The sequence below is a fragment of the Alternaria hordeiaustralica genome (assembly GCF_023758085.1).
Source record: "Alternaria hordeiaustralica strain BMP 2776 chromosome Unknown scaffold_17, whole genome shotgun sequence".
In the NCBI taxonomy this organism is placed as follows: Eukaryota; Fungi; Ascomycota; class Dothideomycetes; order Pleosporales; family Pleosporaceae; genus Alternaria; species Alternaria hordeiaustralica.
Window position 1 is genome coordinate 453,968 of NW_026056789.1, and position 27,777 is coordinate 481,744.

At 52.0% G+C, this 27,777-nt stretch overlaps 9 protein-coding genes across 9 annotated transcripts; 5 read left to right on the plus strand and 4 right to left on the minus strand.

Moving 5' to 3' along the window:
• Positions 1 to 3: 3 nt before the first annotated feature.
• On the minus strand, positions 4 to 1,283 carry J4E84_007675 (uncharacterized protein; the record flags this gene model as incomplete). Its single annotated transcript, XM_049390257.1, has 2 exons — positions 4 to 393; positions 450 to 1,283. 2 exons carry the CDS (start codon positions 1,281 to 1,283, stop codon positions 4 to 6), a joined length of 1,224 nt encoding a protein of 407 aa, XP_049242110.1.
• A 2,065-nt stretch (positions 1,284 to 3,348) lies between these two features.
• On the minus strand, positions 3,349 to 4,531 carry J4E84_007676 (uncharacterized protein; the record flags this gene model as incomplete). Its single annotated transcript, XM_049390258.1, has 2 exons — positions 3,349 to 4,427; positions 4,480 to 4,531. 2 exons carry the CDS (start codon positions 4,529 to 4,531, stop codon positions 3,349 to 3,351), a joined length of 1,131 nt encoding a protein of 376 aa, XP_049242111.1.
• Positions 4,532 to 8,215: 3,684 nt separating this feature from the next.
• J4E84_007677 (uncharacterized protein) lies at positions 8,216 to 11,515 on the plus strand (the record flags this gene model as incomplete). The annotated part of the gene is made up of 7 exons (XM_049390259.1): positions 8,216 to 8,536; positions 8,728 to 9,644; positions 9,693 to 9,854; positions 9,903 to 10,392; positions 10,437 to 10,610; positions 10,661 to 10,772; positions 10,821 to 11,515. The coding sequence occupies 7 exons, from the start codon at positions 8,216 to 8,218 to the stop codon at positions 11,513 to 11,515; spliced, it is 2,871 nt and encodes a 956-aa protein (XP_049242112.1).
• Positions 11,516 to 12,463: 948 nt separating this feature from the next.
• Positions 12,464 to 12,927, plus strand: J4E84_007678 (uncharacterized protein; the record flags this gene model as incomplete). The annotated part of the gene is made up of 2 exons (XM_049390260.1): positions 12,464 to 12,468; positions 12,519 to 12,927. The coding sequence occupies 2 exons, from the start codon at positions 12,464 to 12,466 to the stop codon at positions 12,925 to 12,927; spliced, it is 414 nt and encodes a 137-aa protein (XP_049242113.1).
• Positions 12,928 to 13,289: 362 nt separating this feature from the next.
• J4E84_007679 (uncharacterized protein) lies at positions 13,290 to 16,555 on the minus strand (the record flags this gene model as incomplete). The annotated part of the gene is made up of 5 exons (XM_049390261.1): positions 13,290 to 13,659; positions 13,771 to 13,801; positions 14,504 to 15,105; positions 15,201 to 15,334; positions 16,022 to 16,555. The coding sequence occupies 5 exons, from the start codon at positions 16,553 to 16,555 to the stop codon at positions 13,290 to 13,292; spliced, it is 1,671 nt and encodes a 556-aa protein (XP_049242114.1).
• Positions 16,556 to 16,848: 293 nt separating this feature from the next.
• On the minus strand, positions 16,849 to 18,413 carry J4E84_007680 (uncharacterized protein; the record flags this gene model as incomplete). Its single annotated transcript, XM_049390262.1, has 4 exons — positions 16,849 to 17,087; positions 17,139 to 18,111; positions 18,163 to 18,240; positions 18,297 to 18,413. The coding sequence occupies 4 exons, from the start codon at positions 18,411 to 18,413 to the stop codon at positions 16,849 to 16,851; spliced, it is 1,407 nt and encodes a 468-aa protein (XP_049242115.1).
• Positions 18,414 to 18,712: 299 nt separating this feature from the next.
• On the plus strand, positions 18,713 to 20,255 carry J4E84_007681 (uncharacterized protein; the record flags this gene model as incomplete). The annotated part of the gene is made up of 2 exons (XM_049390263.1): positions 18,713 to 19,493; positions 19,585 to 20,255. 2 exons carry the CDS (start codon positions 18,713 to 18,715, stop codon positions 20,253 to 20,255), a joined length of 1,452 nt encoding a protein of 483 aa, XP_049242116.1.
• Positions 20,256 to 22,069: 1,814 nt separating this feature from the next.
• Positions 22,070 to 23,236, plus strand: J4E84_007682 (uncharacterized protein; the record flags this gene model as incomplete). Its single annotated transcript, XM_049390264.1, has 2 exons — positions 22,070 to 22,287; positions 22,345 to 23,236. 2 exons carry the CDS (start codon positions 22,070 to 22,072, stop codon positions 23,234 to 23,236), a joined length of 1,110 nt encoding a protein of 369 aa, XP_049242117.1.
• Positions 23,237 to 24,254: 1,018 nt separating this feature from the next.
• On the plus strand, positions 24,255 to 26,050 carry J4E84_007683 (uncharacterized protein; the record flags this gene model as incomplete). The annotated part of the gene is made up of 2 exons (XM_049390265.1): positions 24,255 to 24,259; positions 24,385 to 26,050. The coding sequence occupies 2 exons, from the start codon at positions 24,255 to 24,257 to the stop codon at positions 26,048 to 26,050; spliced, it is 1,671 nt and encodes a 556-aa protein (XP_049242118.1).
• Positions 26,051 to 27,777: the final 1,727 nt, after the last annotated feature.

Here is a 27,777-nt window from a genome sequence, read left to right on the forward strand (position 1 = left end):
CATCTAGAGAGACGCCGTCTTCTCACTTGCCGACTTGACCTCAGTCTCAGTGATCGCCTCGTAAGGAACAGTGCGGACTGTGTCAGCCATAGCCGGTGTATCCTTCCAGCGGAGCTCAGGCGAGTCCAAGAGCGCCATCCTGTTCTCGGCCTTCATGCGTTCGGCAGTAATCCTTTGCGGGTAGTTGCGCATAAACATGTTGGTGAAGTGCTTGCCGTAGTGGATGCCCTCAGTAGGCTCTTGACCGGCCTGGAAGCCTGGAAGCGGCTTCATGACGGCGGAGAAGTTGGGCTCGTGGAAGTAGGCGAAGGCGAAGCGCTCGCGGGTGTTGAGGCCGACCTTGTGGGGTGTGGAGGGGAGGAAGGAGTTGGTGATGTATTGCATCATGTCGCCCTGGAATGGTGGTTAGTAAGGTTCTGTTTTCGAACTTGTCGATTGGCGTGACTTACGGGGAAGACGGTGAAGACGTCGGGGGTGGGTGGGACATAGACCCAGCCATCAGTGTCCTCGTGCTTGCCGGCTGCGGTCGTCTTCCAGTTGGCATACTCCTCGCCCTCAATCGGGGGGCGGATGAACAGGCCACCCACGGCATCCTGGGCGGCGATGACAAGCAGACCGTAGTCAGTGTGCGAACCGATACCGCGACCAGCCTTGCCCTTGCCGTTGGTCTTATCGGTCTGGGGGAAGCGCAGAACACGCATGTGGTGCCAGCCATCTTGCGTGTACCTGGTCAGGGCATTGCCGTCCTCCAATCCAAGGCCCCAGGCGATGAGTGACAGCATCTTCTCGCCGCTCTCGCCAAGGTAGTCCATGTAAGCTTGCATGATAGTCTTCATCTGAGTGAACGGCCATGGGTTGGGACCGTGGCACGGCCACTTCTGCTGAACACGGGAATCAGTCTGTGCGAGCTCTTTGGTGACAGTGAAGATCTCGCTGTAGTCGGCGATGTTGTCTGTGATCTCCTCTCCGGAAGCGATGTAGCCAGCGAAAGACTGGTCATCCAAGCAAGCTGCCTTTTGCTTGTAGTCGAGGCCGAAGAACTTCTTGCTGCACAGGAATGCCGCATCAGCGAGCTTGCGGTTGATGGGATCCATGGAGATCTGGAGGATACCGTCTCTCTTCCAGGCGTCAATCATGCTCTTGCCAAGCGCCTTGTCTGCTGCACTGCCACTGAGAGTCTCAGGGAGCTCGAATGTCTGGAGATTGCCGACAACGGCCTTGTGACCAGGTGGCATAGCACCCATGGGGTGGTTGCTGTATTGGGTAGCCTTGTAGTCGGCCATGGTTGCCAATCTCCTGACTGAGCTCGACTCGAATCGATTGGAGGCCCGGCAAAGGGCGCGCATCTTAGCTGGCCTACTCATGATGGTGCGAGTAGACATCCTCGTGATGTTGCGATGTGTGTTGTGACAGGAAGGAAAAGTTGAAATGACAGAACAGAGTGAGGAGTGGGGATTGTATGACTAGAATGAGGTCTTTGAGGTTGATGCTTTGTAACTGCATCTTTCGCTGGGCTTATATACACATGTCGACTGGCATTGCTCTAGCCCCGGAGACCAGCGGCAGCTGTGAGTGAGTTTACTATCCTGCATGAGCGGACGCTTGAGTTGGTCTTCGCAAAGTAACTCCGGACGGTGAAACTGCATTGTAGAATGTGTGCTCGGCTTAGAGACCACCGGAGGGTCTGGACTACGTTGCGGATGATTGTCCCGGCTCCCTAGAGTCGCGTACGTCGTTCCCCGGGGTCGGATCACGACCTGTTCTTCACCATCCTTTGCTTATTATTCGTTGCAAGGCTGCCAGAAGGCCTTTGCGTACCTTGTTTCGCATGTGTGATCGGGCCTTGTTCGAGGGACGTTGCTCCCAGATGAGGCAAATGCATTGGCCAGGTAAGCTGGGAAGGGGTTAGATGCGCCGTTTGAGATGCGGCTGTTGTACGACGAGCGATACGTCGCGACGAATATGAGGCTGGGATGCTTACATTTGGCCGACGTCACCCAGGTAGGACCGGGCGCGTGGGACTTGGTAGCACCATGTTTAGCGAACCTTATCTTGGCGTGCGCCACGCATTCACGTGGCATCCAACGGCCGCGCCCAATGTTTGTCCATGGTCGATCCCAGCCTGAGGTAGCACACATCGCAAAGGTTGTTTTCGCAGCTTTCGCATTCGTATTTTTTAGGCAGCGTTCTGCCGTAAACCTTGTGTCTGAGATCTTCGAGGCTTTCTCAGAATGAAATGTCCCGACTCGATTCGGAAATAGCGCACGGCCTCGTGTGCACCCTGTGCGGGCCTGACAAGCTTCACTGACAGCCCGGCGAGTCCCTACAAATTCCCCTCTCATCTTGCAGGAAATCGTTGATGTGGGATCGAGAAATTCGATCGTCAATGCGGACATTATCGCAATTGGTTCGCTTTCACCTAGGGATCGTCGCGGACGTTTCGTATCTACCTAGACAGCTACCTTAAGAAGGTATCAGTGTCATAGATGCTTCGTTTTCGACTGAGAAAAGGCTACCTGCAACAGAACGAGATGATGTAACACAGCCCCAAGAGCAAACTCAGGATGAATTGGTCGGGCCGCGTTCGCAGCGTAGCAACTCGGCCTCATACTCGGATGATGACAGAACGTCGAAACGCTGGATACTAATCCAATGCCTGCAGCGCCACACGGCCTTGGAAGTGTCTAGATGGTAGAAGCCGGCTTACATAGTATTTCCGGTTGCAACGGCGGTTGTGGTTTCCACCACTCTTCGACGGATGCAACGGCTCGGAACTGCTGACTTCCCTACCTACCGCTTCCGGTCTGCTGAAAGTATGCGCAATTCGGCGACACTCGAAACTGATATCGTGGTCCATAGGTCGAGACTCTCGGCGTCAGCTGAACACGTGCCGTTGCCTTCTACCGCGAACAAGGTATGCGGACAGACCTCCGCATCTCCGCGTTCGCGGTTCTTAGAATAGGACGTTGTAAATCATCCTACCCGATCAGAATCTTGGCAATGCCTTTGCAGGGGTCGCGGGTGAGAACGCACCGACGTCGGGGCAATTGTACACGTGGGAAGTGATGATGAGGTGGCGGAGTTAAGCAGAAGAGAGGGGAGGAAAGGACGATGTCAGATGAGATGGTTGAACTTTAATGCGAAACCAAGGAACTTGTCGACAAGAACGCATGAAACGAGTCGACATGGTAATTGAACAGCAATGTCCACTGCCATTGCGAGCAAGGTATGAGACAAGAGCTGCAGAGAATATATTGCGACAGCTAACAAGGAAGAAGAATATCTACAAGAATGTATGGGTTGCCAAGTGGCCGACTGCTCGGAGGTGCACTCACGCTGGAGACGCGCCTAGTTCTTGCCAGTCTTGGCCTTGAGCCATGCGACGAACTGAGCGATGGTGAACTCCTCGGGGAGAACGGCGTCAGATCCGGCGCTGCCAGTAGGCTTAGCAACAGGGGCGGCAGATGAGGTAGAAGAGGCGACGGGAGTCTCGACAGGAGCAGCGCTGGTAGCGGCGGCAGAAGAGGACGCAGCCGGAGTCTTGATAGGAGCGGCAACCGAAGAAGCAGCAGCGCTGGAAGAAGCAGCAGGAGTCTCAGCGGCGGCGACGGAAGAGCTAGCGGCCGCCTTGGAGGAAGTAGCAGCAGGAGCAGCAGAAGAGACGACCTTAGACATCGTAGTGGGGACAGGCTTCTCGGGAGCCGCACCCGCAGCTCCACCACCAATCTTGGTAGTAAGCTCTCCGTCCTCGATGTACACACCGCTGAAAAACCAATCCTCAGCACCGTCCTTGTCGGCCTGACCGGGCAGCCTCAGAACACCAAGATGCCAGTCCTTGCCATCGGAAGAGGTGCTAGCATCGAAAGGTCCGGCAGTCTGCTTCAACTCATCGCTGCCAGTCGAGTGCCAGAAGGCAACGGAGCCGGCATCGAAGTCGATTTCGTAGGCAACGTTGTGCCACTCGTCGGCAACGAGCTCGACGTCCCACTTGGAGACGCCACCAACGTGCCATTGCAGGTTGGTGTTGGATGAGCCCGAGGCGCCGTACTTGAGCTCAGTGAAATGAGACTCAAAGAAAGCGATTTGGTGCTCGTTGGTGGCCGTCGGGGCGTTCTCGGCGGCAGTCTTGATAGAGAAGTGGTAGTAGACCTTGCCCTTGTTGATGGCTGCCTTGGTCTCGGGGATGAGCTCGGTGCGCAGCATAGTCTGGCCGTTCCATTTCGCGGTCTCGTCGATGGTGATCTTGACACCCTGCTTGGATGCAGTGTCGGCGGGGTTCTTGAAGGTGGTGTCAAGGTTGACGTAGTCGGTCACGGGGCCGGAGCCGTGAATGTAGTACTGGTAGGCGCCGACGGGGTTGGAGAAGGACCACTTGGCGATGTCGGCAGAGGAGGCATAGTCGTTGAAGCGACCGTCCCAGATCATCTCTGAATGCGTTGTTAGTTGTTGTCGGATTACTGAACGATCTAGATGGCTTACCGGCGGACGCAGCGCTGAGCATCGCGCTCATGAGAGTAGTCTTAGCAAACATCTTGAAGTTATTTGTTCGAAGGTAAAAAACAGAGGCCGGCCTGTATATTGATGGAAAAGCGAATGTAAATGCTACGAAAGCAATGAATGAATGACAGTAGTGAGCGAATGAACAACACGAACAAACCAGCAGGAAGAGATGCAGCAGACCATATAAGAAGGCTGCTTGACTCAACGCATATACCTGCAAATCATTGCTCGGCATCTAGACGGCGTGAACGCATCGCATGTCAATATTTTGGAAACGCGCGCACCCATATTGAGTATCGCGCGAGCGGTACACGCAGGAATGAACAGTTCTGACAGGACGCCGAGGGCTTGACAGCCGTTTGGTGGTGGAAATTCCGCTATGAAACGTTCGCGTCGGCAACACCAAGCCCGAATCGGCCTTAGTCTGGCCCACACGATGCCTTAACAAGACTAGCGCGAGCGGCTTGGTGATGAAGGATTCGTGAAACGCTCCCTGCTCATAGAAGCTTGTTTCATGGTGATACGCGAGGCCGAGATGGAGATTGGGTGATGCCGAGGCGGAGATTAGTTGGTTGTTTGCTTGGAGCTGCATATTAATGTCAAAATGCCCTCGAGTTGTAAATTAGTTCTGGAAGGTCTAAAGCTGCGACGCAAACTAAGAGAATACGTAGTGCGGGAGACAGGATGTTAACGAATGTGCCGCTCGTTCCAGAACAGTGTTGATTGCGACATGTGATCCACCAATAAGGCAAAAGAAAGACCGTGCGTGATCCTCATGAAATCGTGTGCTGTCGTCCACCAGCTGTTTTTCCTCGCATCTGTCGTGAATTCATGCTCGCTCGTGAGGACCGTCGTCATTACGTACGCCGTCTAGGCTGTTTCTCTGTACCTCTAGTGCAGCGTTGGCGTCGTCGCCGAAAGGGTCGTGTGCCTGCAGTTCAGCCGGTGGTTGGGGTAACTCATGCACTGGCTTCGAATCAAGCTCGTTCTGAGCCGCCTGGGCATCTAGTTCGTTGTACCACCTACGCTGACTCTTGCCGCAGTCTTGATCTCCCATTTCCGGTATGACAACATCGTTCGCAGCACGTTCCCGACGGCGTCGTAGACACCAGAAAATCGTCAAGCTTCCAACGAAAGTAGCAGCAACTGCAACCCCTATGCCAATGCCTACTTGGGTACCGGTACCAAGTCCATTGGGTGATGATGGTGATGATGCGGGTGCGGTCGTTGGCGCCAATCCGTTGATGACTATCGGTGTGGATGTGCCGGCTGGCGCGGGTACGCTGTACCTCGCAACCAAAGACTTGACGTACTCGCTTGGAAATGTGCCAACGTCATCTATCTGCCAGTTTACTATGACGGGATCAGCCACGGCTAGACCCGTTGCAAGCGTGGTGATGTCTGATATGACCGATGTCTCACGCACGCCTCCGCTTGGCTCATATGTGGTTGTATAATCGTATACTGGTATGACTTCTTGTCCATCAAACGCAGGCGCTGTTATGATTGCAGCATAAGCACGGAAGAGTGTCGAAAAACTAGACAAGCAGACATCGGGGTATGCGGAGCCAAAGGTCATACCGCTGATCACTTTTCGTCAGCTAAAAGATCGAGATTGGGGCAGTGGTAGCATTATACCTTCTGCAACAGCTCGCTTGCCAGAACGTCCGGGTTCCACTCGACACACTGCTTTCGTATGCGGTCACCTCCGCGATAGTTTGCCCACTGGGACAGATTCCTGGACTGTATGTGGGCGTTCCATAGAGCTGACATCCGTTGTACGATGCGTCGGAGACGATCGAGCGTGTGGGATTCACAGACCAGACAGTTTCACCGGTGCTGCTTCCATCGTCACAGCTTTGTGAAGCACGCAGCACCCATCTATCGACACATGATGAGGCTGGGGTGTGTATTGTCGTTAAGTCCGGAACGTTCGGATGTTCCAGAGTTGTTAGTGTTCCAAAGGGGGTTACAAACACCTCACTGTGCGACCAAGACAGCTCTCTTTTGACGAGTTTGATGACTCCTGATGCCGAGGGTTTGCGGATCGTCGTAGTACACGCAGGTACAGTTAAAACGTAGGTATTGTTACCTTGGATTATTGGCATGATTGCCTTTTCCCAAAAGCCTGGTAATAGTAGCAGTATGTAATAGAGATTGAGCGCGAGAAAGTCAAGGCAAAGATGGGACTGCCTCGACGCAAGAAAGGCTAGGAGACTATGGGAAAGCCTTACTTTTGAGCATCTCCACGAACAAGGCCGAAAGACGCCCCAATCTCAAGCTGACATGACGATCATCCAACCGGCCATTGCAGATGCGCGACTATATTTGGCTATCAATATCTGGGCGTGTATGTCGCGATTGGCCATGAGCGCGCTGACTCGCAGCAACCTCATCAAGACGATATAACCGGTCAGATCGACTATGGCCTGTTGAGGTAACTGCATCTCTTTCTAGAAAGGATAGTGTAACGAGGAAGATGTTTTCTTCTGGCAAGGCTCATGGTTCATGCTCGAAAACGGCGACGTAGCAATTGATTGGTATCATCCCTGACTCGTGGCCTCATCGGGTGCCATGCGGGCGCTGTGGTCGGCATTACGTCTGGTATCATTTGGTGTATATCGCGATATGAAGGGAGGTCTATGGGATGTTTCCAAGGTTGTGTGAAGCCGAAGATGATGGCAGAGCTAGGTGGCAGCCCACGTGGGAAGCGACGTCATCGTACTTGGCGCAGATGATCCACGAATGAATCATGACAGCAACTGTCATCTGGAATGATTTCCTCGATGGAAATTACAAAACAACGAATATGTCCGCGATGGAGGTGATGATAGAGAGACGGAGATCCATGAGCCTGAAGCGATCTCTAGGTACCTGGGCATCGCACGGGATCGGCGCTATTTTCGGCCAGCGGCATGCGGCTGATCCACAGGACCGGCCTAGGCACTCAGATCGGATTCCACTTTTCCAAGCGCACCCAGAATCCCATGGCAGCGTTCCACATGGCTGAGACGAGGGCAACGTTTGTCACGACATCATCTTCAATAGCGGCTGCGCAAGAGGAGGATAGACGGCCACATGCAACGCCAAGAGTCGGCCTATCATGACGGCCTTGCCTGCACGCGAGAAGCGACCCCTCGAACCAACTCAGAATGGCACGTCATCCCTGCGTCGCATCGGCATGCTGGACTTGCTGGACCAAGATCCACGACCTACATTCGTTATCGATACATCGCCAGGTAGCCCGAAGTCCGGAAATGGATGCCATTTGGAGTATTGGAATTCGGCCATGGCCGCCACCGACCCTGGAGGGCTACTGCAACTACTAAGCCGAGATGGTGGTGCGTACTCTGCTAATGAAGAAGGCTATGCCCCATTTACAAAATTTCGAAGCTGGTCTTTGACACACGACACGTCGGATAAGCCGTTCCTTTATCATGGGTTCAACTGGATGAAGATCCATGTGGCTGGCCGCTGGAATGTCATCAGCGGTCTTTTGGCCACCACATGCACCGGCAGTGAGGGCTCTGGGATGACCACTCTCACCCGAAAAACTTCTAAATCAAAAGTACCAAACTTTGATTGGACGGATGAACTTCCTCCTCTGCGGTTATCACGACATGCAGCCTGGGCACGCAGCATTGACTGGGCCTCCACTCCTCTTGGCCCGATGTCTTCCTGGTCGTCGCAGCTACGCAGTATTGCCAATCTTGTCATGCAAGATCCACGACCAGCAGTCGTTTTCTACGGTCCGGATCTGATCATGATCTACAACGAAGCAGAGATAGAGCTGTTGGGTGGCTTCCACCCTTGCATGGGAGTCAGCGCTCGCGTCGCGCTTGCTTCAGTCTGGGACCAGTATTTTGAACCCATCATACAAACCAACCTCGCAGGAGAAACCGTGGAAAAGACGAACACCTCGATACACATGGTACGCAGCGGTTTCATGGAAGAGACGTACTTCTCCTTAAAGTTCATACCCATATTAGATGCTGAGGGTATCACAGTTGGGCATTATGAGCCCCTGGTAGAAACGGTATGTTGCAACTTTTCCACTTTCACCGCATGTTTTGGTCCCCTGCTCCTCCAGTGGCGCATCTGACGCTACGACGGATGAGGATGATGTTCTTGGAAGCATGGGCTCTCGCATCAATGTGCTGTTGCAATTCTTGGGAGCCATATTTGAAGCTGCAAAGTCATTTGTGCAACCCGCTGACAGTCGTGTAGACTAGACAGGTCATTGCACAAAGACGCTCGCGCGTTCTTCTAGAGCTAAGCGAAGAGATACCCAGGGCGCGCAATACGGATACTTACTGGGTTCTCGCCACCGAAGTTCTATCCCGCAACGATAAAGATATTCCGTTCGCATTATTGTACTCGGCTGAAGCAGACGGGCATGGGTCCGAGTCGAGCAGGACGCGCTTTTCTGATACGAACCAACAACACTGCAAGCTTCGTGGCTCATTCGGTCTTCCTAAAGGGTCGCCCGCAGGTCCAGATCATCTAGACTTCCAACAAGACCATGGCTTTACTCCATACTTCCGCCAAGCTCTTACTGCCCGGAAGCCGATCATAATTCGGTTTGATCAGGATCCTGTAGCGGCAGCGTTGGTCAAGGACGTTGAGTGGCAGGGCTTCGGTGATCCCTGCCGAGCGGCAGCCATCTGCCCTCTAAACCCGACTTCTTCAAAAGACAATATCCTTGGCTTCATGGTCATTGGGCTCAATCCCCGTCGGCCATTTGACGAAGATTATCTCCAGTTCATACTGGTCGCCAGTCGCCTACTTTCTACCTGCTTAACATCAATTTTACTCCATGAAGAGGACATTGGGCGTCGAGAACGGACTATCGCAAACGCGGAAGCAATGAAATCGCAGCTAAAGGAACAGTTGACTCTGTCCCAAGCGGAGTCTGAGCGCAATTTCTCAAAGTTCAAACGGTTCGCAGAGCGTGCCGATATTGGCATCTTTCTCATAGGAATGGACGGGGTCTATTCGTATAGGAACGAAGCATGGTTTGAGATGCTTGGTCCAGTGGATCCTGCAACCGATCTCGCTGACGCGTGGAGTAAGCTTATCGACGACGACTTCGTCGAGATGGGACAAGCAAAGTTTGAGGAACTTGTCGAGACCAAACAGCATCAGTAAGTGATATGTACGTCATGACGTATGACAAAGCTTACTGTAGCCAGATCATTTGAGTTGCGTCTCAAGAAGAGGTGGAATGCGCCTACCCAGCATATGGATGATACATTCCCCGAACAGGAGCCAATGTGGGTCATCACATCCATCTTCCCTGAGCTCGATGAAAATGGAGAAGTAGTAGAGATCATCGGTTGCTGTACCGACATCAGGTACGTCATTCCTTCATCTCACTATGCTTAACTAAAGGCTTCGAACAGTCAGCAGAAATGGGGAGAGAAACTTCAGGCTACCCAGGCGACGAGGGCTCGAGAATCTAAGCGCAGTCTGGAAAACTTCATCGACACGACATCACACGAGATGCGAAATCCTCTGTCTGCGATCGTCCAGTGTGCAGATAGTATTATCTCGGCTCACAAGAACTTCAGCAAGTCGACAGATTATCAGAAGGTCTACCAGACTATATTGGAGCATACCGTTGACGCTGCCGAAACCATTGTCCAGTGCTCGAAGCACATGAAGACTATTGTGGACGACGTGCTTACCATGTCTAAACTGGACTCAGGTCTATTTGTAATGACCCCAGTCGATGTCAAATTCGACTCAATCGCGAGAGACGCGGTGAAAATGTTCGATGGTGAAGCCAAGTCAGCTGGCGTGGATTTGCGATTCCAGCTCGAAGAGTCATGCAAAAAGATTGCGGTTGATCTCGTTTCGCTAGACCCTACAAGGGTCTTACAGATACTTATCGTAAGTACGTGAGACATATTGAGGTGCTTTGGCTGACAAGTAAGAACCTTATCACCAATGCGATCAAATTCACTCGACTAGAAGAGATACGCGAGATCAGGGTCAGTCTGGGCGTCTCCCTGAAGCAGCCGACCCACAGTTTCAGCGTGCCATTCTCCCGTAGTTCGGAAACATCAGAAGCAGCGACTCTACAAGCAGATTGGGAGAAAGGCGAGATAGTAAGCTGTTGCTCAAGGCGATGTCTCAGGTCCTCCACTAACGCAAAAAGGTCTACATCATCTTCTCCGTGCAGGATACGGGTCGTGGCTTGAGTGACGAAGAACATCAGCTCCTTTTCGCACGCTTTTCGCAAGCGTCTCCGCGCACACATATCGACTATGGTGATTATAAACCCCAAAGGCAATTAACGACTTACTGACGTATTTTAGGTGGCTCCGGTCTGGGTCTCTTCATCTCACGAAAGCTTACTGAGATGCACGGCGGCGCTATCGGCTTCGCATCTAAAGCCGGCGTCGGAAGCACATTTTCCTTCTACGTGAAGAGTCGTAGAAGCACTATCCGCCCCAACTTTAACCGGTCGGAAAGTGATGCGGCCGTTAGCTTAAGCATACGTGCGCAAAAGACGCTGCTTTCAAGCCGATCGCGCAACGAATCGGACGAACCACCCCAAACCTCCGCTCCTGCGAACGACATACCCAACAAAGACCTGCACGTCCTCATCGTCGAAGACAACCTCGTAAACCAGCGCGTCCTGGCCAAGCAGCTACGGAACACGGGTATGCAGGTCGCAGTCGCGAATCATGGTGGAGAAGCTCTTGACTATCTGCGCACAACAAAGTACTGCATCTCCGATGGCTCTGGGAAGGCACTCGCACTCATCCTGATGGACTGGGAGATGCCTGTCATGGATGGTTTGACATGCGTTAGGAACATCAGAGAGCTTCAGAAAGAAGGCGTTGTTAGAGCGCACGTGCCGGTCATCGCGGTGACGGCTAATGTGAGGAGCGAGCAGGTAGAAGTGGCGTTGAAGGCGGGAATGGACGATGTGATAAGTAAACCGTTCAGGATACCGGAGCTTTGTGCTTGTATACAGAAGACGTTGAGGAATACGGCTAGGTCATAGTCGTAGTGATTTGGAATAGAAATTACTACTCACAAAAGTCGTTTGAAGCCAACGAATGATCAGGCCAGCATGTCGCCAAAGGTCGCACCGCCACCGCGTAATCGCCGGAACTTCGAATTGATTGCATGCTTTTCATCTAATTTTGCAGAGCGCGAAAGAATCGGTGAGGCGATACTCGATGTTTCCAACGGAAAGGCTGTCCGACGGAGACGGCAAACATCGTGTCTTGCTAGCGCCCTCGACACTCGCAACCCGCCCTCCGCATCACCACTCCGCAAAGGTACTTCGAGTCTGTGCATTCACACGCTCAGCGCATCAACACAGTCTCGCCATCAATCACGAATCCACGTGCGCCATCTTGAACATTCCAGCTCACGCAACCAAGCTTCGTTGAGCCGCACGCCCTACCTGGATAGGGCGCGGCTGAACTAACCACCAATCCATCTCTTTCTTCCAGGCACGACGAAACATGCAATTTTGCGCAAACAGCAACTATGACACACGAAATAGCCTTTAGAGGTAACTCGTGTGTCAAAGACAAGAACGTGATGGTTGTCGCAGTGGGACCCTGCGGTATAAAAAGTCTGTTGAGGCTGAGCCGACGCCAGCCGACAACGCCTCTCACCACGTTCTCCTGAGAGCCTCGCGGGAGCTAAGCGGTTAACGGAGATCATGCCATGTACATTAGCTATTCTTGGGGTGATTCTGGTCTGAAGGGGTTTAGTCAGGGCAGATGCGAAGGGTAATGTAATGACGTCTTACGGTGTGTGTCCTGTGGCTTCTAGACACTCGGTGGTAACCAGCGCGAGGCGATGCTACCTTGCTAGACCCACATGTGCGACCTTTGCGAAAAATCTGTCACGGTGCACGTGGAGTGTGTGTGTTTCCAAGATCTCACGATCGTTTTGTCTGGTGGTGGGAAAGGGAGGAAAATTTCTTCATGGTGCCATGGGGTATATAAGGGGTGGGGAGGTGGGTTGGGTGGAGGAGCATCAGCATCAAGGCATCATCAAGTCTACTACTACACTTCCATCTTCAACTTCAATACCACCAAACTCTTCATACATCTTGGCTTTCATCAAACCGAACGACCGGCCACCAAAATGAACAACTTCGACTGCCACCCGCGCGTTCTCTCGCTCTCCTCCGCCTCAACCCCATCATCTTCCATCCCCACAACTCCCTTCTCACAGTCTCGCCGCCAATCCCACGAGTCAGCACACGACGCGCACCACTTCGTCAACCAAGAAGAGAAGACTCAGCACAAGCTCAACCTCAGCATCAAGAAGATGTGGGAAGGCGTCAAGAGACACGCTGTTGAGCACCACAAGAGCGTCAACGCTGCCTACATGGCTAGCTATGGATGCGGTACTGCGACTGCAGTGAACACTACTGGCGGAAAGGCTTTGTAGATGGTGTCTCGGCCACGAGAGTATATGGAGATCTGGACGAAGACTAAGAAAGAGGAAGAGGAGGATACAAACGACAATGCGATAACGACCAAAAGTGGATTTCGAGCGACAAAAGTGGATTTTATGGTGCATTATACCCCGACGAACGATTTCGTGGCGCCGAGGAGGAGCTGAGACGGTGGCTTGGATACTGTTGTAATATCTAATAACATACGTGAAGACTTTTTTTTAGTGTTGCGTTGCTCTTGCCGATGCCTACGTGATAGCTGAAGCGATTGAAGCCAAGTGTAGATTCTACTGATCGTGTACAAACGCCTGCGCACCCTCAGAATGTGATGAAAGAAACATTATATGAGATACTCTTAGTACTCGTCGTCCGACTCTTCCTCGAAGTCAACCTCTCCCTCCTCCGCATCATTCTCTTCTTCTTCAGTCTCATCTTCATCCTCATCCATTATAACACCCAATTCTCTTCGCCCCGCCGCGTATAGTGTCTTGTCTTCCTCTTTCAATTCCTTCGCAGTCCTGCGCATTGTCGGAATAAGAACGTCGATGACGAAGTCTTGGAGCTTTCCCTCGAAATGGTCGTGTTGTGTGATAAGCTCGGGGACCAGCTGTTCGAGACGCGCGCGTAGATGTGCGTCCTCATTGGTTATGCGCCGAAGGTCCTTTGGAGAATACCGGGGGTATGGCTGCTTGGTATAATCAGGATCGTCCCAGTGCTCGATGCGGCTGATGTCGCAGCACGTGTGTCGTATCTCCAAGTATGAGAACACGAACAAGCGGATATATCCATGGATGAGTCGATGGAGGCCGAGAGTAGTTGCCGCTATGTCAACCCACAGGGTCAAATCGAGGAGGATCTTATACTCTTCTGATAACCGATCATTTCTATATATGTTAAATTCCATCTCTTCTGCCGGTTCGTAGTATAGAAACAACTCTTTCCAAAAACTTGACAGAAAGTCGCACCCAAGGCTGCTACATGCACACTTGCAGCTATCAAGCATCTCTTCTTGCGCGAGAAACTCGAAATCTTCGTACGTCCAAGATGCTTCCATCGAAGGACCATCAGACACATTGTAGAAGCATTTGTTTCGCAGATATTGAGCGGACTGCACAGCCAAACAATGTAAAGCAGTGGTGTTCGTTCCTGGCCATGTCTCTTTAAAGTTCGCGCCTCTTGAGATGAACCATTGAACTGTCAGATTACGCTCAGTCAGACGTCCTGACCCTGTGCCACCATATATGGATTGAGTGGCCAGATAAACCAATGGAGAGCATGCCGTTTCCTTATTACACTTGAAATTCTCTTGACTGATATCACAAATGCCGGCCAGTTCCAAAACCTCAAATAGTTTGAGATTATCGAAATTCCACTGCTGTGGCATGTAATACAGGCTCTTCCGTTTTGGCCACAACCTTCGAGGCACGTCAACCCCCTCGCTCACTAGTGCAGTGAGCATACAGCTTACATGTGCGTCCGGTGAGCTTGTTCGAGCGCGTGCACAACAATGTTCAAGTTCATGCTTTTCCATCAGTATTTTGACCTCGTGCCTTTGCTTGATGAGATGACTTGAGGCGAGCTGTATAGCCTCGATTGTGGTGACTTCAAATGTAGTCCCCTCAGCGACATGAAGCGCATCCTCAATATGGCCAATCAGACTGAGCAGTGGTTCATCACACGTCTCCCTCTGTGACAACCAAAATTGCAACATGTCCAGTCGATTTAGAGCGGCTGAGATCGTGAGTAGACCTCGACTGGAGAACAGCACGTCGGAGCTGGGGTCTTCCAGATGTTCAAATAAGTTGGCATTGAGCAGGACTTTGCAACCATCCGTCCAGCCGATAACGGTAGATATGATCAGAGCGTTGGCTAGTGTGTCGACATCTAGAGCGGGTAGGTACTTGGGTTGATGTAAGAACTCCTGGAGTTGATGGTCAGATTTCATAAAGATCGCCTCCAGTAAGGCGCTGTCGTCTAGTAATGGGCTGGTGAAACTTTCGTAGGGAATCTCGGCCAAGATTGATAATCCGTCGTTGCTTCTGTACGATGCCGTTTCGTAAGTATACCGTGTTATCTGCAGATCCTGTTCGAATAGCGATCTTAAGAGACCTATGTAGGCGTCCCTGTTCTGGGCGGGGGGGTCATATTCCCTGAGAGTGTCGATGCATGTACTGTCCACGCTTAGCGTTGTCACAATTCGAGGTGGTACGATAGCACCACATAATGTCGATTAATCTCAATAGAACAAGGGCCAATGAGTACTTACGCTCCTCTGTCGTCTGTCTCGAAAGCCTCACTTAGCATTAGTGGAAGGAGAATCTTGAACAGATAACCAAGGTTCTCAAAGGCATTGGCAAAGCCTTCGGTGCGATCCTGAAAGCTAACATAGATACAAACTGCCTATGCTGGAGGTCAGCTTTCAGTGCACATCGATAGGGACTGCAAACGTGCATGTAGGAGCGTCATTCCATTTGACAATCGATCGTGTGGTGACGCTTGTCTAAGCTCGAATATCTGTGACAACCTGCCGACCTCACCCTGAAATAAGTCTGGTGGCATATCCAGGTTCGACTTCACAAGTGAGTCAACGAACACGAAAGCAGGAGATTCTTGATCAACAATTCGATGACAATGCAGACTCTGCGTAAATCCAGCGTTGCTGAACCTGGTGAATGAAAGTGAAATTCTCCTCTTTAGAACCAGACTACACAGGGTAGCCTTGAACTGTAGATCGGTTGATATGTCCGGTAGCGAGTAACGAAGACACCAACGGTCATGATCAAACTTTTGAGTGTATGCGAGAGTCAAAAGTCTTGATATATATGCAAGTGCAGAGGTCTGTGGTTGGCATGTACATGGAACTGCGTCGGAACGTCGTTGTAACTTTCGCGTTTTTCGCTGAACGCCCCTAAGGCACACCAGATCGTCGTCCAGTGTCGTGCTTTTCGCTGATACAGCTTCCAAAAGTTGTGCTTGGAAGTTCCGAAAATCGGCATGAAGACTTTGTAGACTGTGAGAAGTGGCCGAGAAACCCGATTCGAGCATGTGTGAATGTCCAGCGAGCTGAAAACTTGTCGCATCAAATACATCGCGTTGCAGCTGTAGATTCGAGAAGTGATGTAGGCTTTGGTCCACGGATAGCTGGGTGTAGTGCAACCGAGCATTTTCAGAAGCCAACCGCTGTTGGTCGATGACGAGGGCGAGTAGCGCAGTCTGTAGACTTTGCTGTATGGTGTTGAGAGCATCTTTCCAGTATGTAATGTCCGCTTCCTTGAATGGAAAAGCAAGCCGCTTGGTCAATCTCTTCAAGCTTGACTTGATCCCGCTGTTCGCTGCGTGGTCGTCCGGTTTGAGCTTCTTTCTGATAGTCGCGATCGCATTCGCACACGACACGATGCCGGTGCGTGTTGCTGAAACCGACTGGGAAGGATCCACTTTCCCGATGACGGTTTCAAGTCGTTCGAGAAGGTTTGCGAGTTCCTCCGTTTCCGCGGCGATTTGTTCAGCCTTGTTCTTCGCTTCTTTGACGCCACTGAGGTACCATTCCAGGCCTTTGCAAACCTGGATGGCGAGAGAAACGACACCGACGGCGCTGCCGGTGATGGAAAATGGGTCTGCCATCGCAGACCTCGATGCGCGGAACGTGGATGGAAGGAGAGAGGAATGAAAGCACACGAGAAGAGCGGGGCATGAGGGAGGCTGAGGCTGAGGCGCAGCGCGTGCATGGCAGGCTGGCAGTGGGCAACCAGTCACAACGATCTCACACTCATCGGTGGAGGGTACATGTGCAGCCACCCTATCATATGGTATATCCCGCGGCGATGTACTGCATGGACTGATCCGCCTATCAAAATAAAATGCGTGTATTCCAGTATGCCCTATGTGCCTATGTTTACGAGAGAAAAAAAAGAGCCTCAATGCTGCGCTGCCAGAGTTCTTTGCTCCTTATTCAGACGCGGTGAATCCTCATCGTCGTCATCTGAGTCGAGACCCTCCAGTTCAAACTCCTCAGCGTCTCTCACTCTACGATCGACCCTTGTGTATCCATTGATGTGTCCGTTCGCGTGACCGTTCGTGAGGGGCGCCTCGGCATCGGCTTTGTCGTCTTGTTCCCAGGTGTATACGGCGTAGAGGTGGATGAGCATATTGACGACTAAACACAAGTTAGCTTGAGATAGTACGCGGAGATCTTGCGAAGGCTTACAAAGGAACAGCAAGAAAGCAATGCTGTAGAGGATCAGCACGTAAGACACGTGCGTGACGTTCGCGTCGGAAAGCAGCTTCATCTGCTCTTCGGTGGCGCCCATGAACATGAATCCACCAGCCATGAGCAGGAACGGCGTCAGGTACTGGAAGCTGTTCGGGTCTGAGCCGTCGGTCGCGACAGAAGCGCGGTCCTTGAGCACAAACGAGATCTCGATGATGCGTGCGGCACCTGCGGCCATGAGGGTATAGCCGAAGATGGTGTGGATCATGGTCGAGATTGGCAGATGTTGCGGGTGCGCGGACATGGCCCAACCGGTCATCAAGATGATGATACCGGGGATAAGATTGCGCTTCGGCTGTCCATTGCGCTTTCGGCTGAGCCAGACACCGACCAGTCCGGCAGCCCACCATACGATGCCCATAGATGTGTGCTGAAGGTCGTTGTGTACCCACGGCCCTCCCCAGCGGTGTTCGGTGAACGTGTTGACGCAACCCCAGGCGGCGATGACGAGCGAGTCGAAGAACTCCTGGCTCCTTCCGGTCCTCCGCAGCCACATCTGTCCTACCAGAAGTAGAATCAGGAGAATAATGCCGTATGCGATGAAGGCGCTGCCCATAATGAAGTGCGCCAGACATTGTCCGGTGTGGTCCGCTCTGCAGAAGCCGAGTGCAGTAATCCCTCCAAAGAGGAACTGCACCCAGGTTACCACTGGCATAGCCTTCCCAACAACACCGTGCGCCTTCACTACCACACGCCGTATCTTCCCATTGATGCCCTTCTCCAGGTGTAGCTTCAGGTAGATACCCATAGCGACTTGGGATACCAACATGAGCATGATGACAGGGACGAACTGGGAGTGGATGTTGTCGGTGAACTGCCTGCCCTTGTGTCTATGGCCGAGGAAGTATCCGATGATTGCGAGGACGGTTCCGAGGGATTGTACCGGGACGTGCCATTTCGATCGTATTATCTAAATCTGCCGTCAGCCCAAACTCTTCGGTCTTCATATAAGGTAACTTACTCCTAGTACCATACCAGTGGGGAAGATGATGCCCCATGCCACCGTTTGGATCAAGATGTGCGTCCATAGTATTGAGTCCTACATCGACCATCAGTCTTGCTGCCTCAACCAGGGTGGTCGAAGTGTCAACCCACTATTGGGTCAGGTGATATGGCATCACCATCTGGGATCGCATCCATATCGTGGTCGTGAGCTGTGACTGCTGCGGTGTAAAGCAGCGCCGCAAGGACCGCTCTTGTAGGGAGGCCCATTTCGCCGTGGGTATTTCTGAATAAGATTCGGGTCGCTGCAGCTGGCGCCGCGAGCAGATGATTATCGTGGAATCTGCAGCGTTGAGAGTTTCACAATAGCATCAGACGCGTGCTAAGGTGGGACCGAATGGGGAGGCGAGTGTGTTCGTTGTTTCCCTTGCAGGCGTTGTCGCAATCTCGTGCTTACGTGAACAGAAGGCGCCACCGTCATTGGCTTCCGCCACACTCCGACCGGGCGATCAACACCATCATCTCCGACACCATCGTCGGTCTGCAGCTTCAGCTTCGCCATTCACGACATGACTTTCGAGAAGGGCGTCACCGAAATCGCGGACTCGGATGATGATCCGATGACGTCGTCACCTGGTGTTGTTCCGGATGAAGCGGGCGACAAGCATTGCGCAGTGTCCAACGTTCCGTACCAAGAGCGACAAGACGCGTCGCGCGAGGCAGATGGCCTCCAACAAGCATTCGCCGAACGCGATGCCAGCACAACTGAAGTCTTGGGCGCCGATTCCACCAATTCTCCAGTTGATGTCGACGCGTCGAGAATTGATCAGACTAACATGATACCCAATGAGACCACTGCAGCGCAAAACGAGGAAGGAGCGACTGTAGAAGGTGGCAGCCACGGCCTGGGACTCCACACACAAACATATCCACAAAAGCCAGTATCGACGACCAGAAACATGTCAAATGGGCCTCAAGTGATGGTCGTTCCAACTGAAAACGAGGATCCAGTTGCCAAGGATGTCGAATCTGATTCCTCAGCCCGCGGTGACGAACAGCAGCCACCTGTAAGCCATGTCAATCCATCTTCTGCCGAACAGGAAGTACCTGAGGCTATTCAATCCACATTGGCGGATGTGCCGTTGAAGGTACCAGGTGTTACTGCTCTCGCTCCATCAGAGGTCAGCATCGATTCTGAGTTCCCAAACGGGTCAACATGTCAATCGCAAAGTACTGTCACACGCGCCAGTCCGCCCCATGAGTCGAAATATGATTCGGGTCGAGCTGTAAAGCATCATCCGGTAGATGGGCACATGAGCGACAACGTAGTCTGTCCTAGATCAATACTTTGTAAGTTCACGCGCTCACATACGATAGGACCATTCTCGGCCGACCTCAACAGCTATCAGCATGCAGCCGAATACGACAGGGATTGCATTAGGCTCGTCAGGCGACGCAGGCCCTGCTGCGACCATGCCGGACGACTACACCAGCTCCACGCTCCATAGGGCTCAAGACACTGAATATACGCCTCCTGATGCGCGAATGTACATCAACACTAGCGAAGCTGCCATGATCGAAAATGGATCTAGCTCTGAGATCGGCCAGGAACAAACTGCCCGAAGTACATCCGCGGACCAACAACCATCCGCAGAAGAAGTGGCATTGCCGAAAGAGAGCGCAGGCTCAAGTCTTGGTGCTAGTCCACCAATTGCTCGACTATCTACGCATGCCCAACCACACGCTGACGCCCAACGCTTGTCATCGCCCATCCCAATGCCTCCATCGAGAACACCACAGGAAGTCACTCTTGACAATCTGAGAGCCCAAAAAGCTGCACTCTTGGCCTCTCTCAGTGCCCTTCCAGCGATCCAAGTGCTGATGGAAGAGAACGCTCTTTCAGATGCCGAATCAGGCGATGCTAGCGATGAACCTACTGAGACCGATGTCATGGCAGCCGCAAACAAAATCGTGAAAGAGCACATCAAATTACTACACGAATACAACGAGTTGAAAGATGTGGGTCAGGGGTTGATGGGCCTTATTGCGGATCAGCGGGGCGTACGGATAGTCGAAGTTCAAGAGGAGTTCGGCATCGATGCGCAGGACTGATCGCAAGTTTACCAGTGTACTGCGAACGGCAACGGGAGCGAGGAAGCGATAGACGACGGCGTGAACTAGGCGTGACGGGCGCAGAACGAACACGGCATCTGAGTGTCAAATAAACCTTATACTGTATGTACTTCCTCTTTCGCTCTATATGCAATCTGCCGTTCTCAGGCTACACACCACTGTCCCGTGCCTAGTTCGACTGCCCGCTGATCCGCCACGCCAGGCTCGAGGCTCCAGCTCGCCGACTTTGCCAATACCAGCTGATGCCTGTCTCCATCAACAGACTTGGTGGCGATCCTTGGCCTTGACACATCTTCCGACGGACCCCAAGTACAGGTGGACGCGATGAGATCAATTGCGCAATACAAGCGCATCCTCGGTCCATCTAAGATACGGCTCATCCTCCAGATCTGGACCGGGCCTCTCGAAGCCCGCTCTCTGCGGGTAGCGACAGACTTCGCGCACGGGCCGTGAGCCGTGTCGCAGGGACGCGTTTGGCCAGATTGCCGGAAACCGGAGAAGCACCGATTGGAAAGGAAGAATTCCAGAAGATTGGATCTCAAAAGACTACGCCACATAGGTTTTCTTTTGCGACCTGCAGAATGCAGATATCTTTTCGCAAGACTTGGGTCGCAGATTATGGTCAGCTGAGCCGAAATCCTCATACGATGTTCCATGACTCTGCACATTGCCATTCGGTCAATGTCGGCCACCAACACCTCAGCATCACCTTGGACGGGAATAATTGCAACCATCGTCTTGAATAATTGCGGGTCTTCCTCGGTCATACTCGCACATGTAATCAGGGGAAGCGACGGAAGCTACAATCGTGCCCCGAATACACCAGCAGAGTCGACCCCATGTATCGATATGGTCTCATGCGAGTATCAGCATTGTAGGCGTACCAACTCCGTCTCAACCGCCGGTGAACATCAAATGCAGACCTTGAGCCGCAGCGCCCAGCTTTCTGCAATGATTGCAAGGAAGTGGCAGTGTAGGGGCGCTGTTCATCCGTCTGAGAGGTCGACTGACGAAGTGGCGGTGCAGATTCTGCGTCTTGGTGTGGAGTCAGATGTCGCGCATTCATGCATTCGCGTTGACGAGTTCCATGAGCGTTGAAGATCCGCGGCCCCACGCAGGAAGGCAACCTTGGGAAAATCTTGAGTATCCTAGCCTTCGGAAGTATTATCGCGACATCTATGTTTATCATCACTTACATGTCATGAAGTCGGCGACCGTCCACTACCCGATGAGAATAGTAATCATCTTCAAGACGAACAAAAGCCGATATTCCTGTTACGTTCTACGATACACGTCAGCCGTGTAATTTTAAGTTTAAGATGACACTTACTTTCGGGTAGGAGACAGATCTAACTTACATGTGGCGCTCTGAACGTCGGAGGCCAGAGTGCGCAGTGTCCCGCTGGCCGATACTAAGCTAGGAAGCCGGTCCACTCCGTAATGCACGTCTACTCGCAAACGCAAGCGAGGGTCCTTCGGAACACTTGGAATTACTAGCGGGTAACATCTCCATGTGGTGATTGGCAGCTAGAGCATGGCAGGACAACCCAAGCCGCTTGCTAAGTTGACAGCTCCACGGTGCATGCCGTCCCGTCCACTAATGCCATCCTATTGCTAGTCAGTTACCCATGATGAACTTATCGGTAGTTTGCAACGTGCTTTCTGGAGCGGGCGTGCCTCCTTTCCGGGATCAGTGGGATATATGGGTGTTTTGGAGACCCTGAGCCCTTCTACATCAGGATCTTTCTGGCCGACTTCTCCTTCCCCAACCTCGGCGTTACTTACACCACACAATGTCGGCTACCGTCCAGGACTTCCAGCTTGCTGCTCTGGCTGCCGGCTTCACGATTGGGTTCGGGTTCTTGACAGTATGGGAGGCCGTCAAGCAGACACGGCGAAATCACAGCCCTCTCCGATCAGCCTACATTTACATGATATGGGGTGAGATTCTGGTCAATGTCATCATCGGTATCATCGGATGGCTGTTCTTGAACGATGTACTCGGGCCGACGTGAGTTCCCTGGCACTGCAGTACACGACAAAGAGTCGACGCTGACAAAGACTACAGTGTCCCCGTTCTATTCTTCATCCTATTCTTCTGGGTATGGGAGATCCAACTGCTCATGCAAATCATCATCAACCGCATTGCCCTCATCGCAGAACACCGAAGTACCATCCGCAACCTCAAGTGGGGAACAGTAGTCTTGATCACCAGCATCAACATCGCCGTCTTCTGTATTTGGATCCCATCGCACACCGTCCCACCAATCAGCGAAACCTTCGTCAAGATCAACAACGTCTGGGACAAGGTCAGCAAGGTGCTCATCCTAATCGTCGACGCAGGCCTGAACTGGTACTTCCTGCGAACCGTCAAGATCCGCCTCGTCGAACAACACGGTCTCACCAAATACGCGCCACTGGTAGGCTTTAACGGCAAGCTAATGGTTGTCTCCATCGCCATGGACGCCCTCCTCATCGGTCTCATGTTCCTCCAGAACCAAGTCGTATACGTCCAATTCCACCCCGTCGTCTACATGGTCAAGCTCAACATCGAAATGTCCATGGCCTCCCTCGTCGTCCGCCTCGCGCAAGGCAAACCCCAAAACGATATGAATCCCGAAGAATTCCACAGCTCCTCCGGTCCCGATTCGCACTCCCGCTCAAACGCACGCTCGCACCAACCGCACTCGGTCCAGCTGACCAATCGATCGAAACGCAACACGACAAACATGCGCAGCGCGGGGCTGAGCAAGATTGATAGCGATGAGAGTTTGGAGCTGGGTGGTATCCAGTGTACGACGGATCTACGCATCACGCATGAGGACAGGAAAGATTATATTGACAGGAAAGATTTCATAGAGGGCAGCTCGAGGAGTAGCAACGACGCGCCGGCGCCGAGTGTGTTTGGCGATGAGACGCCCTTGAAGCAAGGGGCGAGGGTACGAGAGAGGTCGATGTGAAGAGTTTTTTCGTTTGTTTTGTTGAGCGGTTGTAATTAATGATACCCGTGGATATGTAATCACAATTGGTAACTACAAGGCTATCTCCATACACCAAGTGACGGGGCTCATCGTAAGCTTGTAGTAACCAGTCTACTCACTCACAAGTCGGACGTCTAGCCCTCTCATCCATTGCAGGTGCCAGTTCGAGCTCTTCTCTCCCCACTGGCGGCTTTCTGGCCCGTGCTCAGCTCTTCAGCGCGTGCGCTCCGTCTTCACTCTCACTTCAGCTCAGACACAACAATAGGACTGCTGCCTATTCTTCTGTCTCGCTTATCTCGCTGCCGGGAGTTGATCCGGAGGCCGAGCGCACGTATATCAATATCGCTCCACCTCCGCAGTCCAACGCTTCTACTCCCCACCCGTTCGCAGATAGATCCCCACCACAACGACTGCCAGTACCATCACTGCCTCTACGCACCTCTTCTACTTACCTTGGTAAGGTTTCTCTCGCGTTTCTTTTGCTTTACCAGTCCTTTCCACTGTCAAACGTTTCTTCCCTTGTGTCTCAACTCATTTCCACCGTCTACCTTTCTTGTTTCTTTTGTCGCCAGCTATTTACAACGCCATATATACTGCTCACACTTACTACTCTTCGCACCCCGAGTCGTTTCTACTGTCATTTCTACTGTCTAACCCTTACTTAGGTACTTAGTCACCCACCACGACACTGGCTTGCTTTCGACTTCGCCACCCTCAACCGCGATCGGTTCTATCCTCGTTCGTTGTGGTTGTGGAGATCATCGTGATTTCAACAGAGGATAGTACTAGAGCAGGAGTGTAGGACTGAGCTTGAACTCGCGGTCTAGATCTGGATCTGGAGCCTCTGTTGTTTTGCTCTCGATTAGAAGTATCGTCGCGTATATGATCAAACCTTGCTGCACATGTAGACCAATCAACAACATTTCAATTGCAACCAAGCAAATTCCTCTCATGTATTCTCCTCGATCGTGATGTTGCTGGTTGCCTAATCCTCCACATGACGTCAGTCCCGCCTCCGCACGCGGCGCGACTACCTGGACGCGTCGAAATCATTCCCGCCACACCATCATGTCTTCCTCAGCAAACACTGCTTTCAAAGCGCTTATATCACGTTGCGACAATAATAGTCTCTATGAGTACACGTCGCGCTTCATTCCAGAGCTGGCTCTCCTAGGCTACACAGATGTAGCAGCGCGCCTGATAGGCAGACTCAACAACTATGATTTCTACCACGATCGACTCGGAAGCCTTCGGCCCCTTTGGTTCCTCTGGGATTTGCGTGCGAAGGAAGATGGTGTGCCATGGCCGGAGGGAGAAGAAGATAAAGTGCGCCAGGCTGTGAGGGACAGACGAGCCAAGACTAGCAGCGACGATTCTCGAACGAGGAACGACGAGACAGTAACACCAGAGGACTTACAAGAAGAGCTGAAACTTATGGCGAAGGAGTTCGCGTCGAAATGTTATGACCCGACTGGAATGCTAGGTCCGGCTAAAGCACTCCACACCTATCCGCTTGATGACCCACGCCTTACTCCTCGAATGCTTCGAAAGGCGATAAATTCCATCCATCACTTTCAGACCGGGCGTCTGGCATCTAATATGCGAGACGTGAGAAGCGGGCTGGTGAACATGCTGGACCTGGTCTTATCGGCTGAAGCAAACCATGAACAGCCCGGGATGGACGAAGCACTACTTCTGTCGGGCACCCCGCCATCCCATGAGTTATTACGCTGGCTAGCGCACAGTTTGGGAGAACGTTCCTACGAGACTCAGCCGGCGATGGAGTCCAGGCAGGCATGGAAGTTGTATAAAAGCGGAGCGCTGAGACAGCAGCTCAACATCGATGAAGCAGCGCTCGCAGCCTTCGCAAAAGACTTCGAGAACGCTTTGAACGATCGACTCACGAACGGTCGAACTAGAACGAGAGCAGATATTTCCATGCAGGAACTCTTGAAAGCGACAGAATACAACACGAAATACAACGCCGAGGCCAGAAAAGTTAATCCTGAGCCCCCCGAAACCTCCCTCTTCCAATCCCCAGCCACCGACTCGCAGATTAAAGAAGCCGAAGCCAGTCTCAACACCACCTTGCCAGCCGACTACAAGACCTTCCTCCGCCTCAGCAACGGCTTTGGTTCTCCATGGGGCCACCCGCTAGGCGACCTCCAAACACCTCTTCACCCCGTCGACAAACTACGCTGGCTCGACCCCGCAGAAGAAGACTACTTCACTAATCTCACGCTCGACCTGCCCACTCGATGGGATAAATGGCCTTTCGCACCCCCTCCAACTAAGAAGGCCTATGCTTGCGACGAAGTAACAGAGCATTTCCTCATCGGTCGCGCATTGGAGATCGGTACGCAGGAGATTGACAACACATGGCTTCTCCCGCCTTCTACCATCACGCCGATAAAGCGGGCGGTGAAGAAGATGCTGGACGACGAAACACTGGGTGAACGCGAAAAGAACAGTGTAAGAGCTGCAATCAAGGATTTTGCGGGTAGCGAAGAGGAGTGGGAGCAGATGAAGTGGGCGTGTGTTACTTGGGCTAGTGGAGGGGTGGCGGCTATGTATGTTTATCCGAGTTTTAGGGCGTGGCTTGAGGATGTTGTTGAGAAGGGGAGGGTTGGTCTGGATGCTGAGGAGGGAGAAGAGGAAGAGAAGATGTTGAAAAGAGGTATGTGGTTGGGGAGAGTGTTTCAGAATAAGAAAAGCGCGGACGAGTCGGACGCGGAAGAGCTGCCGGGGTGGCTAAAAGACGCGATTAAGGCGGCAATGCCAACAAGAAGATGATGAGCACGAGGAGATGTAGCTGCGGAACCTGTAGTCCATGTCGCGGAAACACAGCCCAGGCTAGAGTAGAAACTGGGGCTTCTGGACTTTTGGCTTGGAACCAGCTCTCTTTGTGCACGGTCCGTGCTCTCATGTGACGAGAAATGGTGGGTATAAAAGCCTTCGTTCCTCCTGCTTCTTTCCTTCTCTCATCACACAATTCCACTTCTGAAATATCAAAAAGAGACTCGCCTATCTCTATGGCTGTCTGTCCTGCGCTTTTCGGTTCCAATACTCGAGAGGCGTGATGCATGATCGATCTATCACCCGAAAAGGTCCGCTGCCCTCGATGATGTGCAGAGATCTACTCTGAATGTCATAAGTTTGAACTCATGGTTCTGGCTTTGACGTCTTTGAACAAGTCCTCATCAAGGTTCTCACTCAAAGAAGCACGATGGCATTGTCATGAGCCGCCACTGCCTTCCAGACTCGGTGGACGCCAAAATGATGGGCTTTTTACAACAGTTTTGGAACAAAAGGGCCTGCAGCAAGCTCATGAGTATGGTCCACCAAAAACTTGAACTAACCGCAGAATGACTCTGGGGCGCTGGTCCGGTACATATACCGCTCTTCTTGGGTCGTTCTCCTACTACATCGACATCCTGGGCTTGGATCGAAAAGGAACATGGGAAATATACATGTCCTGGGCGCCTCCTTCCTCTCTCGAAACGTACTCTCTCTTATGCCATGGCTGGAATAAAAATGAATAAAATCGTATGCATCAGTTGCTATGGGCACTTCAGATCTACAGTTGCAAACACTCCCCCTTTTTCCGGAACAGCGAAACGTCATGGCTATTATACATGGACCAGAGATTTCGTCGTCATATTGCCGAGAGTGACAAAAAATAGGGCTTCGTTACATTGATGAACTTCTTCGCTGCCCCCGGCTGCAGGAATTGTGTATAAAAACGCCTTTCATACCTCACTGCTCTTCTCTTCTACACCTCACAAGCTTTTGCTTCTTTTCCCAAAAGAAAATGTCCAGCGTCACTATGTAATGTCTGCGTCTCCTTCTCTCTTTCGAAATCATGCGGAAGTCGTAGCATGTCTTTGGCCTGGCTCTCGAAAATCGCGTGTGTCACGGCCATGTCTTTGGTCGCTGGAACAACAAGTTACATCGAGACACTCCCATGGAAGCGTGTCTAAGATCACAGTCCAAAGACAAAACTCTCCCTGCTACACTCCAAAATCTACACTCTTTCTCCGAATCAAGAGTGCACATTACGATGTCTGCTCCTCCGCTTCTTTCCTAAAGCCAGTCAAAGCTCGTCTATGCGTGTGGATATGTCACTGTCAGCCTACCATACTGTAAAAGCAATGAAAGCATAAAAGCTTCACCATTCAAATGACACGTTCCTGCATCCTAAGGCATACGACCTCTTCTTTCCTTCGAAAACTACAACACATGAAGATATGTCTGCGGCTGACGCGTCTTTCTCAAAAATCGATATGGCGTCGCCATATTCCTGAAGGATTTGGCCGATAAATGGGGAAGAGTGTAACGATGTTCATAATCACCACTGGTTCAACTTGATGTGTCTGTCCTTCTTTGGACTTGCAGCTATCCAAATGATCGATAAACAGAACAAGTGCGCTCTGACTTCTTTGAGCTACGCTAGAGACGTATTTAAGACTGGCGTTTCTCTCCCTCCGTCTATTCTTCCGATTCAGCCCTGCCTCTATGTG